The sequence below is a fragment of the Lacerta agilis genome, chromosome 1 (genome assembly GCF_009819535.1).
Source record: "Lacerta agilis isolate rLacAgi1 chromosome 1, rLacAgi1.pri, whole genome shotgun sequence".
Classification (NCBI taxonomy): Eukaryota; Metazoa; Chordata; class Lepidosauria; order Squamata; family Lacertidae; genus Lacerta; species Lacerta agilis.
Window position 1 is genome coordinate 127,759,859 of NC_046312.1, and position 13,457 is coordinate 127,773,315.

General features: G+C 42.1%; 1 protein-coding gene across 1 annotated transcript in view; it reads left to right on the top strand.

Annotated features, from left to right (window-relative positions):
• Positions 1-13,457, top strand: part of CPS1 (carbamoyl-phosphate synthase 1) — a 134,465-nt gene that overhangs the window by 23,754 nt on the left and 97,254 nt on the right. Inside the window, exons 7-11 of the mRNA XM_033170879.1 lie at positions 5,255-5,344; positions 6,050-6,178; positions 6,707-6,813; positions 7,591-7,732; positions 10,593-10,670. Of these exons, the coding sequence (XP_033026770.1) occupies positions 5,255-5,344; positions 6,050-6,178; positions 6,707-6,813; positions 7,591-7,732; positions 10,593-10,670 (546 nt within the window). The remainder of the gene's footprint in view (positions 1-5,254; positions 5,345-6,049; positions 6,179-6,706; positions 6,814-7,590; positions 7,733-10,592; positions 10,671-13,457) is intronic.

Sequence of the window (13,457 nt, forward strand, 5' to 3'; positions counted from 1 at the left end):
TTTCTGCAAAAGTCCTATTTTGAGAAGGAAAAGAAATCCAAACCTAAAAACACTGATGCCTTCTCATTCTCAGTCAAAAAGGAATAAAGACTTAGTTGTTTTTTAAAAAAATGAACCCTGAGAGTGTGGGCCACTTGCTGACCCAGGGCTGGTACAGTAGTCCTGACTGTACCTTTTCTTTGTGGATCTCTTCGCCAGCCTTCTTCAATCACCTCCTTTTCGTTGGAGGAGTATTTAATATTGCACTACTTGAACAAAATATGCTTCTGGGGGGAAAGATCCACCTGTTTTGTAAAGTGTTTATTTTTCTTTTGGGTAGAGATTCTGCTGAAGTCCACTATGTAGTGGTCCCAAGTGAGTAGCTTAGGAGAGGTGGACTTCTTGACTGTGTGGAAGCCATTTTGAATTCCCTCAAATTCAAATAGCACTTAAGAATGGGGTTTTCTAGGAAAAACAAAAACGGTGGCCATTCTGATTCTGTTCCTCTCAGCCAAAAGAATTTCACTTCACCCTCAAAATGTAACTGAAGTAAAACAGCTGATTCAGACCCCCCCCCCCAAGTGTCCCTATTTTCCTGGGAAAGTCTAGGATTTACAGAAGCCACCCCAGTTTCTGAGCTGATCCCAGAATGTCCCGCTTTTCCTTAGGGCGCCCCTATTTTCATTGGAGAAATGTTGGAGGGTATGCTGATTTCAAGGTGTGTGAAAGGTCTAAGTAATGTCAATTCAGTCCAGCCCTAGTGGAATGCCTGATACCTAAAGCTATTTTATGGAATAAATAAGCAGCAGGAGTAGGTGCTGTTGATTGTCTGTGCCATTAACAAGAAGGGTTTGCTATAAAGATGCTGAAAATAGCATACATAAATGAGATATAAAAAGATTAACAGAACTCCTGTGATCTCATTATCTTTATAACTTTATTTTATAGGCTTATAAAGTAACATCACAAATAAAGCTGACAATTAACTAAGCTCTTCAGTGGTGGTAATTATGGGACATGATAATCTATGTCCTAGCAAGCAACTGTTTCCATGTAAATCAATTTGTGGCAGCATTTTAAGAGTTTTCTTATCAACAGTGGGCTAGAAAGGATTTTTTAAAAATTCCTATGAAACTACAAAAGGCTACATCTTGTAGAATATATTGATTCAGTTGGAAGCTTCTCAGCTCTGTCTGCAAGAAGTTAGCTGTTGACTTAGGAGAGTTGCATTCGGGTTCCCACAAAAAGATAACAAAAATTGCGTATTTCAGAAGGTATAATATATTATTTCCATACAATATTAATTAGGAGCCACATTATTTCCTTATGTTTCAGTCCTGCCTTTCTTTCATCATGGAACCCAAAGTGGCATAAACCTAGTTCTCTGGTGGTCAACCAACCAGGCACTGACCAGACCAAGGCCTGCTTAGCTTCAGCAAATTGGTGGCCTCATGTGCCTTCAGACCATATCCTGCAACCACATCTCATTATGCTGGCCTTTCTTCACGTCTGTCTGGTTCACGTACATGTACAAAACGAAGGGTAGAGGTTTGATGTTTACGTTAAATAGTGTGCACTGTTGAGGATTGCTGAATTAACATACAATCCACAACATGTGGAGAGCTGGACACCGTGGACTTTATGAGTCTATAGTTCTTGGCTGGGGAATGAATCCCTAGAACTCTTTCTTCCAGTAACAGCAGCGTTGCTAGGCTGAGGCAGGGCAGCTGGGCTATGCAGCGATAGGATTCCCATATGCCTGCAGTTTGGTAGGAAGCTACGTAAAATGATGAAGCTAGAACAGGGGGTGGCAAGGTTTACCTTGCCTGGGCCGGTTCACTCCCGCAGAGATCCCTTCTTGGGCTGGATTGCGCGTGTGCCCGCGATTTCTGGCGTCTGCGCAGACATGATTTTTGGCGCATGCGCAAATGCGATTTCCAGCACCGTGGAAGTGAGTCCCTGCGCCACGCAGCACCGGTTTAGCACAGCGCAAGGGGACTCGCCGAGCAGGCAGCTCGGTTTGGGGGCGGCTCGTGGGCCGGTTAAACGACCCCCGTCGGCCGCTTCTTGCCCATGGGCCTTAGGTTGCCTACCCCTGAGCTAGAATGTGTCCGCTCAGCACCTTTGAGTGCTGTGTGATGCAACAGTGTTGAAGCTCAGGCTGTATATTTAGATTTGCACAAAGGACTTGTGTTTTAATAGCATCCGTGTACCCTTCAAATAAGACTTTCCTGAGTGAAGCTTCTGTTTTCCTCCTGAATAGTGGGAGCTCACCTGTGAAATGATTCAGTTAGGAGATTATCATCTTATCATGAAGCCTTCCAGCTGTGAAATATCTGCATGCCAGAAGAGCCTGATTAAAAGGGGGTTATTAAAAGAATAAAAATAGTTTGCTCAGCAGTAGATCAGACATGGACTTTGGAAAGTGTGCATTTTAAAATAGCAGCTGTCTCGGGTTCAGTGGGTTTGATGAGGAAGAAGAATGCTGAGTTGCTCATTGCTGGAAAACATTCTTGGTTACCCAGGAGTAGGTGCAAGGGTGCAAAAGGTATTAAAAAAAATAGGCATCTAAGAATCCACAGGTTGGTCAAATGGTCTGTGCCAATGTGGGGCAATAAATGGTGAACAGCAAGCTTAGGAAGCTAATTTTCCACAAAGTTTGCTGAAAGAGAAAACAACATAAATCATGATAGAAGTATATAAAATCATGAATGGCACGGCTGTGGAGAAAATGGTATAGAGAATTTTCTTCTAATACTAGGGTCACTCAATGAAATTAATGGGCAGTAGATTCAGAAGAGCCCCCAAAGTTCTGATATACACAACACATAATTCACTTGAAGTTCACTGCCTCAGTTTGTGATGAATAGTGTGGGATGGGTTTAAATGGGTAGGAGAGGATATTTTAATTGCAGTTCATCTCCAGGTGCCCACATTCAGGGGTTGAACAGAGTTTCAAAATCCCATCCTTGGCAGCAAAATTAAAAGCATAGGAATTAGGCTATAAAACTTGTTTTGGGTCAAGCCCAGCTATGAAGTAAGTTGGCTCTCTCTTCCAACAACTTGGAAACACACACAAACACTGCACCGAGTAAATAAAAATGTTATTGGTGGCTAAAAACAAGTAATGATTTTGCCGTGGCTGCTTTCATGGGGAGAGCATTCCTCAAGTAGGGAACCACCGCTGAAAAGGCCTATTCTTATGCCTTCGCTCTCCACACCTCCCTTGGGCCTTAGATGATGAGCACAGTGTCTGGTTTGCTTCACGTGGGGAGAGACAGTCTTTTTGGTATTGGGATTCTGAACCACCTAAAGTCAAAAACTGCACTTTGAATTGAGCCCAGAAACTATTGAGGCAAAACACAGAAATTTTGATTGGTAAACCATGGAAACAACCAATTTATCAGGCACAACTGTTGTTATGGAAAATACAAACTAAAATTAGTTTTAAACTTTGCCTACAATATATTAAATATTTGGGAATCCACAAAATCATGGACACACTTATTTAAAGTTAACATTTACCAATGGTGAAAAACATTTAAAAATATCTTGAAAGAAGGTCAAAGACACCCATCTCTTGGATGAGTAGAGTATCGTCAATCAAAATGAGGATAATGCCAAAATTTGGTTCCAAATTCTGCCTGTATGTAGTTCAGCAAAGACCCCAAGATTTTTTTTTTAAAAGAAGATTGCAAGCTTCATTCACCAAGGGAAGAGACCTAAACTTCAACTGACTGTATTGTATCAACATTCCCAGAGAGGGAGACACGAGCCTCCCACATTTGCAAAGATAGCCTACTATGATGCAGCCCGTATAGAAAATGTCGTTAGCATGATAAACAACGTAAAAAAGATCTGGATACAATTGGAATTTGATAAACCCGTGCAACACAGAATACCAGGCATCGCAGTTTTGATTCATAACAAAACCATCTTAGAAATGATAACAAACCTATTTGCCAAATGGAAGGAAAAAGTATTGTACAGATAGATTAGCAGGGCAAATCATGGGAAGAATGGGGGGGGGGATGCAGGGTGAATTGGCTGTGAATTCTATCAGGTGATACATTTTATCTCAGATTCAGTGTTTATATCTCAAGCAATTAGACCATTGACACAATTTGAAAAACTGATTCTGAACCTGGCTGAACAATGGACAATGCTTGGCTATTAAACAAAACTGAGAAAAGGACCTATGCATAGAAATTGAAGAAGCAGATTGGAACAATCTATGGACACCCCCCAAAAACCCCCACCAACAACCTGCATCAGATAAAAAATATTAATACATAGATGTCATCTAACACCTGTAAGACTCAGCTATATTGATAAACCAATATAGCTGGAAACGCTGCAAGGTAACTGGTACAACTTTATATCTGGTGGACATGTGAACTAATGCAAGTATTTTGGGAAAGAGTATTTACAGAAATAAGCAAAAACACGAACCAGGATGTACAATGTAGCCCATGTCTAGGTTTATTAACAATCTTTAAAAATACTCAGATTATTACACAAGGAAGTTATCACTTTAATTTTGGTAGCAGCACGATTACGTATAGCAAAGAGCTGGGAAGGACTTGATCATGCAATGGAAACAGAACATAAGACAATTGCTTTATCTGAGAAACTAACTAAAAGAGTACAAGCCCTGAATGATGTATCCAATATGGATGGTTTTGTTGAAATATGGCACCCGTTTATAAAATATTCAAATGAACACTCTGAGGATTGGCACCCACCAACTCTGCATATAGACTTATGGGAAAATTTGGCACCTTAGTCTTTTGTTTTGGGGGTGGGGTGGGAAGGGGAAAACCAATTGTGTTGATAATGTTTATGTGCATGTTTATATTTTTCTTGAAAAAACAATAAAATATTTATAAAATCCAAAATGGTTCTTACGGATGCCTGTATTACATAAATGTATGCATTTTTCAGATTTGTACCTCATCTTTCAATAATTGATTAAGCATGCTAAATGGGATTAAGCTTTTTTCAGTGCTTAATATAGTTGCTTGCTTTTTAACTGACTGTAGAGGAATAAGTTTGTAGAATTAACTACCGGTAAGCTCCACGACATAGCCAGTAGAAACATGATACAGCAAACTTACATTGAGTCTAGTCCTAGCCTAGTTCTGGTTACTGCCTCTATCAGAGACCACGTGAGACACTATCAACTGCTTATGTTCCATAATGGAAGAAAAGTAGGATATGCATATAATAAATAAGTTGCCAATAACAATGTCTTTTTTTCTAAACATACCAACAGGAAGTCAAAGTATATGGAAAAGGTAATCCAATCAAAATTGTGGCTGTGGATTGCGGATTAAAGCACAATGCTATTCGTTTGCTTGTGAAGGTAAATCATACATTTTAAAAATAGCTTTCTCTTCTATGGAACTGGTTTTATCATTTTGATTTGCTCATGACCAACAAACTGGACAATTGTTTAATTGCTTGAGTTTTCACAGATACTCTGGCAGTTTTAAGTTCTGTACTCTGTACACATCTTTAGCATGTGTGAGGCTAAAGATGGACTGTCATGTCCATTCTAGTTTCTCATTGGGTCTGATACATTTGTTTTTCAAACTGGGGAAGACAATGCACAAAGATGGGGAAACCTCTGAATATGTGCGAAGAGCACCCATTCATTCTGTCCATGTAGGCCAAACTGAGAAAGCCAGTGGACATGAATTAGGAGCGTGCAGTGGATCTGCAGTGTGCTTCAGAGGGATTCTAGGCTTGTCCAAGGCAAAGCAAGATATGAAGCCTCATAGGGATTCAGTGATTCAGATACCCCAAAAACAAAACTACAGAATAGTGTCTGCTGAAACTGAAACTAAAGCGTCTAAGTATGCCATATAAAGAAAATGTCAGAGTGGGAGTGAGTGAGAGCAAATGCCAGGTTGAGAGATAGAGGACAGTGAGCTCCATTGTGATTGATAGGTCGAATCCTTTCCAAGTTGGCTTTTTCATATTCAGACTCTACTGTGTCATGTACTGTTCAGCATCACAAACTTACATGTCATTCTTTTTCATGCTTTCCCTTTTGTTTCTTTCCCAGAGAGGTGCTGAGGTGCATCTGGTTCCTTGGAATCATGATTTCACCAGGCTGGACTATGATGGGCTTTTGCTTTCTGGCGGTCCTGGCGATCCAACCCAAGCCCAAGAACTAATTGAGAATGTCAGGAAGGTACAGAACATGCACTAGAATTAATATTTTGCTCAAAGCACCACTGTCCTAAATTCCCCATGTTGCACAGTGGCAACTCACAATGTGTGCATTCCTTAAATTTCAGCTCTCCAACATTTCACCTTGCTGGGTGGAAAAAAGGGTGTGGGTGTGTGCTGCTGTTTTAACTTGACTTGCTGTGAGAAAATGTGAGATGGAAAAGTAGATTGTCTATGGTGACATGATGTAAGTTTACAAAATTATGCTTGGCATTGAGAAAGTGGATAGACACTCGAACTCATGGGTACCCAATGAGGCTGAATAATGGCTATCAGTGGCTACTAGCCATGATGACTATGCTGTGCCTCCACTGCTGGAGGCAGTAATGCTTCTGAATAACAGTTGCTGGAAGCCACAGGATGGGAGAGGGGTCTTGTGCTTGCAGAGTTCCCACAGGAATCCTGTGGGAGAACAGGATGCTGGACTCGATGGGCTATTGGCCTGATCCAGCACGCTCTTCTTATGTTGATATAAGTCTTTCCCACACAGGTTCTACAGAGTGATCGTCAGGAACCTTTGTTTGGAATCAGTTTGGGGAATCTAATCACTGGTCTGGCAGCTGGGGCTTCATCCTACAAAATGCCCATGGCCAACAGGTATGGTGACAAATCCACACCTTCGACAACAGCATATTCAGGACACATATTTATCCTGCCTTCACCCCACACCAATCAGTTTGGGTTGGAAACTGCCGAAATATGGCATCCTGGCTTTGTAACATTACTATCTGTAGATCTATATCTTAAAGCTAGGAGTGGCTGGGGTGCTGTTGCAAAGCTGCCCCCTCCCCAATGCCAGTGCTGCTGCTTTAAGGGTGGGGCTGCTGAGGTCAGGGTTGTGCAAGTGCATTGCTGGGCTTTGACAGTGCCCCTCTGCAGCCCAGAACTCATAGCTGCCCTGCCCCCTGCCCTGTCCCCATAAGCAGCAGTGATGCCAGTGTCACAAGGCCAGCTCCATGGCATTGACTTTGGCCATTCCAGTTTAAAGCTGATGCAGATTATTAGTTGAATCTCTCCACTGATTGTGTCTGAGTCCTTTTTCAAAAAACCTATTGTAGCTCCTTTTGTGCGTTTCTGTTTAGTGTTATTTATTTATTTATTATTATTATTATTTTGCCCCAATAGAGGATTAGGCATTTATGGGCAAATAATAAATGCAAATGAATCAAATAAATAAATATGGCAGAATGCAGAGTTGTTATCCTCCTAATGGATAATGGTAATGGGTGGTACAGTGTGTTCCTTTCTGCTTGCCCCTGCGCGTTATTAATTGTGGCCTTCTTCTCCTGCCCTTCACACACACACCCTCCACTCCCCTCCCCTCCCCAAACCATCCCTTCCCCACTTCTCTCTCTTTTGAGTGTGTCCCTTTAGAGGACAGAATCAACCAGTTGTGAACATGATAAATGGACAGGCTTTCATTACTGCTCAGAATCATGGCTACGCGATTGACAGCAACTCCCTCCCTCCTGGCTGGAAGCCTCTATTTGTGAATGCGAATGATCAAACAAATGAGGTAAAGCTCCCTCTCTCTGGGTATCTGTGAAGAATTTCATGAGACAGGGAAGATGAGCTGTACTCTGCTCAGGTGCACCCAAGAACATGTTTGCCTCTGATTTACCTAGAATGTCAATCTCCTGGTGTGTGTTTTCATTCATCAGTGAATAGTTTCTTTTTGATTAATTACTGGATAATATACTGGATTTATTCCATTCAGGGATAACAGGAAGATTCCTTTAATAGAGCGAGCCAGAAATCACACAGTAGTGTCCAAGGTTTTGAGTTCAGGCTGGATGTTCAGAAAAACAGGATATATGACTGGAGGTGATGGAAACCTAGACTGGTAGATTGAATGGAGAAGTCTGCCGATCCTAATTAGGTATGACTGTTCCTCGTGGAAAGAGAAATTGAAGCCAAGGCAGAATGAAACAAAGAAGAAATGACTCTTGTGCTCTTGAAAATATAAAAGCTAGCAGTTATTCAGGTTTGCTTCCAGCATTAATTGGAACTCGGGGGTCCTTTGTATGGAAGAGAATAGAAGAAAAAAAGTTGTATTAGCAAAGATTGAGATTAATTTTTAGTAGTAGGAGAGGTCGGCATAGCATTCTACATTGGCAGGGCCCAGACTGCGTAGGATTGCACTCTCCCTGCCCACCAAAGAACGATATTTCATTATGTTCCCCAATCATCTGTCAAGGCAGATTCAACATTGTAACTTTCACATCATTATCCCTTGGTCATCTACACAGTGTTCCAATATTATCTGCCTTGCTGTGCATGTGGTGTGCAGCAAATGTGACAGCGGCAGTTTCTGGTGGAGATATCTTCTGATAGACCCAAGAGAAACTTTCATAGCTGCATGAGTTTATTCCCTCCCTCGATGATGTCAGCAGTACAAACAATCTCATGTTGAGTGCATCCTTGGATTGATCAGGGTCAGATATCTGCAGACATAAATAGACAGAGGAGCATCAATGGCTTGATAAAATCCAGAAGTGAACATTTTAAATGTGAACTAAAAAAGAGAAAAGGTTGGCATTGCCCTTATTTGACAGAAAATTCCTTAATGGAGGCACTTGTACTGAGACTACCCTTTTTTGTGTAGCTGCATACCAAATTTCTGGATGCTGCGGAACCACCATTACATCACCCCCAGCATTTCTTTAAGTACAGGCCTTAAGTCTGGCTTGGTAGCAACCAGGCTACCAGTGAAGTTCTTTAAACACAGGGGTGATGGGTTCCATGCAGTTTGTGCCACTATATTTTTGCACCCACTGAGGTTTCTGCACCGTGCACAATGGCAACCGTGCACAATGGCCAGACTCTTGCTGTTCTAAGAATGGCAGCAAGCATTCTGGACTGTGAAGACCACCTCTGCCTCCAACAACAGTAGTGGATCTAGGAGCCCCCCCCCCACTACACACCCATTCCTTTTAGAGATATCTTCCAGAATGGGCAAGGCAAGACAGACGGGGAAGCAATATGCAGTGACATGTACTTAGCTTTGGTTACTGCCTTTGTTGCAGTAGGGCATGGGGTTAGGCAGATGTGCCAAATGCTTCACAGAGAAGAGGGTTTCGAGGAGCGGGTTGGACCAAATAAGAGAGGTGGCATCACATAGGAGTTCTGGGAGGCAGTTGCAAAGCACACATGAAACAAAGACGGAGTTGTCTGAGGACCAGGAGACCTTCGGGCAGCTGAGGGTGGGTGGCAGGTGTTGGAGGAGCATAGGTCAAGGGTGGGACAAGGGGGCCAAGTCAGTGAATGGGAGTGGATAGGATGCCAGTGTAGAGATTTGGGCGGGGGTTACATACCGGTAATCGGAGCAACCACAGAGTGATTTTGACAGGCTAGAATAATAATAATAATAATAATAATAATAATAATAATAATAATAATAAAATTTTTATTTATACCCCGCCCTTCCCAGCCAAAAAACCGGGCTCAGGGCTGCTAACATCAATTAAAATCACAGCAAAATAAAACACATAAACACGATCAATTTAAAATAACAGAATTAAAATACAAATTTAAAAATTCAATTAAAACTGCAGGTCTCAATTTCAAAAATAACCCACCAATAAAAGATGAAGCGTAAATATTAAACAGAAGCCAACCCAAAGGCCAGGTGGAACAGCTCCGTCTTGCAGGCCCTGCGGAAAGATGCCAAATCTAGAAGTGCTGGATTGGCATGAGAGGGGACCATGGTGAGACAGCAGAAGACAAGAAAGTCTAGTTAAGGCAAGAGATGGCTAGGGCTTGAAAAATATTTTCTTACTTTCTTTTTTAGACATGTCTCTGCTGTGTTATAACGGGAGATATGGCGCTGCTGAGCATTGAACTGAATGTGGGGAACAAAGGAGCAATAGGAGTGAAAGATAAAGGCAAAGTTTAATGTCTGTTCAACCAGGAAGAAGGCGTCTGTCACTAAAGAGAGTACTTGAGGGGAGGAAGGCTTGGGAGGTAGTTTAGTTTTGGACACAATGAATTTGAGATGGCGACGAAACATCCTATGTGGAAATATTGGGGAGGCAGCTAGAGAGAGATAGCGTGCAGCTTTTTTCTTTCTTTCTTTCTTTCTTTTTTAAAAAGGTGCTTGGAATTCAACAAGCACTATGTCAAAGCATGTGCACTAGCCAGTGAATTACAGAGATGCTATTGTGAGCTGCTCAGCAGTTTAGTGGATAAAACATCGTTTGAAGACCTGGAGTGTAATGAATTTCAGCTGTTGTTGCTAAGTCATCCTGGGCCTTTAAACCTGATTGCTTGCAGGGTTTGCCAACAGTAGCATTTTCATAACTCTCCTGTTTGCAGATGGGAAATTAAGGTAACCCTTTTTTACCTTTTTTCTTTTTTCTTTTGAAAAACCCCTGCAGGGAATTATGCATGAGAACAAGCCGATATTCACAGCACAGTTTTACCCAGAAGCCAATCCTGGACCAACAGACACAGAGGTACTGTGAAGGGATGAATCCGATAAAAGGTGCTTAGATTTAAGACTTGTTGGAGGAAAGCATGTGGAGTGTGAGACTGGCCAAGACCTGGAACGCTACAGAAATATTCTGCCAATTGAGACCAGGCGCGATGCTGTCTTCTGCGCATTTGGCCACGCCACGAATTGAGGCCATGGGACCCCTGTATGCTGTTGGTACTGCCAACCATAATATGGCAGTCCAATCTTGGTGCCAGTTCAAAGGCGTCCCACACAGCACAGCAGCTTGTTAAAACCAAAACAAATTTTGTGTAGCATCCTTCCTTTTTTATTTTAATCTGAGAGCTCTGCAAGACCTATTGGTTTAAACATGTATTTATTTTTGAGCAATGTGACTTGCCCATACCATGTAGGGAAGATAACAAGAGCAGAGGAACATTTTTCACCCTGAGGGCCACATTTCTTCACGGGAAAACTTCTGGGTGCTGCATGCCACTGGCAGGCCTGGCCAGAGGGGAAAATTGGGTGGCACTCACAGTAGGCTACCTTCCAGTCATGCAAAAAACCAGTGGTGTTTTTTTTTTTTTTTTAACATCCTCTTTCCCATGTGCAAGAAACATTATTACTGTTCAAGGAGACATTCCAGCCAGGCATCTGTGAGGGGCGTGATAGAGACAGGATATGGCCGAAGGAGAGGGTGTGACTAGGGGAGAGTCCTGAGGGCCAGATAGAAAGGCTTGGGAGGGCCACATCCAAGGCCTCAGCTTCCCCATCCCTGATCAGATTAAACACCTTTCTTCCAGCAGTGGCCAGCCAGATGCTAGATGCTTCAAGGAACCCCACAAGCAGGCCTTGAAAGCAGTAGATCTCACTGAATTATATGCTCAGGCCTTGCTGTGCTTTGATCTAAGTGTGATATTTTGTATTAAACTAAACAGCACAATTTGCATAGGTAGGATTGGGGCCCAAACCTCAAATACATGATTTATGTAAATGAAAGCAATTTATGTCACTGAAAGGCAGATAGGTTTTTCCCCCCTTTCCTTTATTTTAAAACAAGACCTATTATATTTCAAATACATTTTGAATACTTTCGCATTATTGAAGTTGTAGAGTTATTTAAATGGATTCATATGCACACTTCCTTGTTCTCACGTCTGAAAATGAGGCTTAATCCCCTGTCTGTGATCTCCCATGACAATCCCTCCAGCAGTAGGTTGAGTAGGTGGGAGATTGTGATTAAACAGCATCAAGATGTGAAGCGAGGAAAAAAAGAGGACATGCCTGCCCATATTTAGCATTCATTGGAGATAAACAGCAACAAAAAATGCTGAAGGGGGTGCATTTTAATCATTATTTATTTGGAGGTTTGTTTGTTTTTTGTTAACTAAACATAGACCAGAATTTACCAATGGTAAGTACTTTATGTGCCAAGATTAGCAACCAGTGTCTGCCAGAGTACTGAAAAAAGCACCCACCTTTTAAAAGAACAAAGAAAAAAAGGCACCTCATATAAAATTGCATATTTATGTATAATGTATAGATAGTATTGAGACGAGGGTGGTGCTGTGGGTTAAACCACAGAGCCTGGGGCTTGCCAATCAGAAGGTCGGCGGTTCGAATCCCCGCGACAGGGTGAGCTCCCGTCGTTTGGTCCCAGCTCCTGCCCACCTAGCAGTTTGAAAGCACGTCAAAGTGCAAGTAGATAAATAGGGACCGCTCCGGCGGGAAGGTAAACGGCATTTCCGTGCACTGCTCTGGTTCGCCAGAAGCGGCTTAGTCATGTTGGCCACATGACCCGGAAGCTGTACGCCAGCTCCCTCAGCCAGTAAAATGAGATGAGTGCCGCAACCCCAGAGTCGTCCGTGACTGGACCTAATGGTCAGGGATCCCTTTACCTTTACCTATAGATAGTATTAACCCTTAGGACTGAGGCAGACATGTTGCTGGAGTGAACTGCTCCCATGGCTGATGAGCCATAAAGTGGACAGCAGGGGAAAACAGCATGTGAGAGAGAGGGGGCTTAACCTTTACCCCTCACCCATGTGCCGAAAACACATGTCTGAGAACCACCGCTCATGAGGCTCATAATGGGTGGCAACCAACCATTCTTTTTCATATTCACAGTAACCCTGTGAGATGGAGCACTATTATTCCCAATTTAATAGACTAGGGAACTGAAACAGAGCAAGAGTGACTCGTTGAAGATTGCTTAATGGAATTGCAGCAAGACTGGTGTTTAAATCCAGGTCTCTCAATAAAACCCTGAGGCTCTGTCCATTGGAACACACAAGCGTAATCCAGTTTGAACAGAAGTGATAGATACAGTTGTTTCTTCATAGCAGTTTCTCTCGGAAAGACCTTGTTGATCCATGCTAAGATTTTCCTGCAAATTGGATTAGATGCATGCCTTAAGCTTCTTAAGCACTTGGGTGCTTGGTTGGTTTGGGACACAATACAATGAGTGCATCTATTAATTGGGTTAATTATTAATTAAGTGAATTAGACTCACAACCTAATTAGAGAGAGTTCCAATGATACTAAACGGAAATTCCAGAGGGGGTAATCATGTTAGCTTGTTGCACTAAAACCCTTCAAATCCTGTGCTTATGATAGTAATTCTGTAGAACTTATGCTAACTTCCCAAAAAAATACAGATTTTATGCAAAACACAGTATTTACAGCTTTATGTGATGAGCTGATTTTGTATCGATTATTTCAGTTAAAGATTAGTAAGAGTAGACTGGGTCAAGTGGCTTTGTAGTGAAAATGATTGAGGACCCTGATTGTATACAGGAGCGTGTTCAAA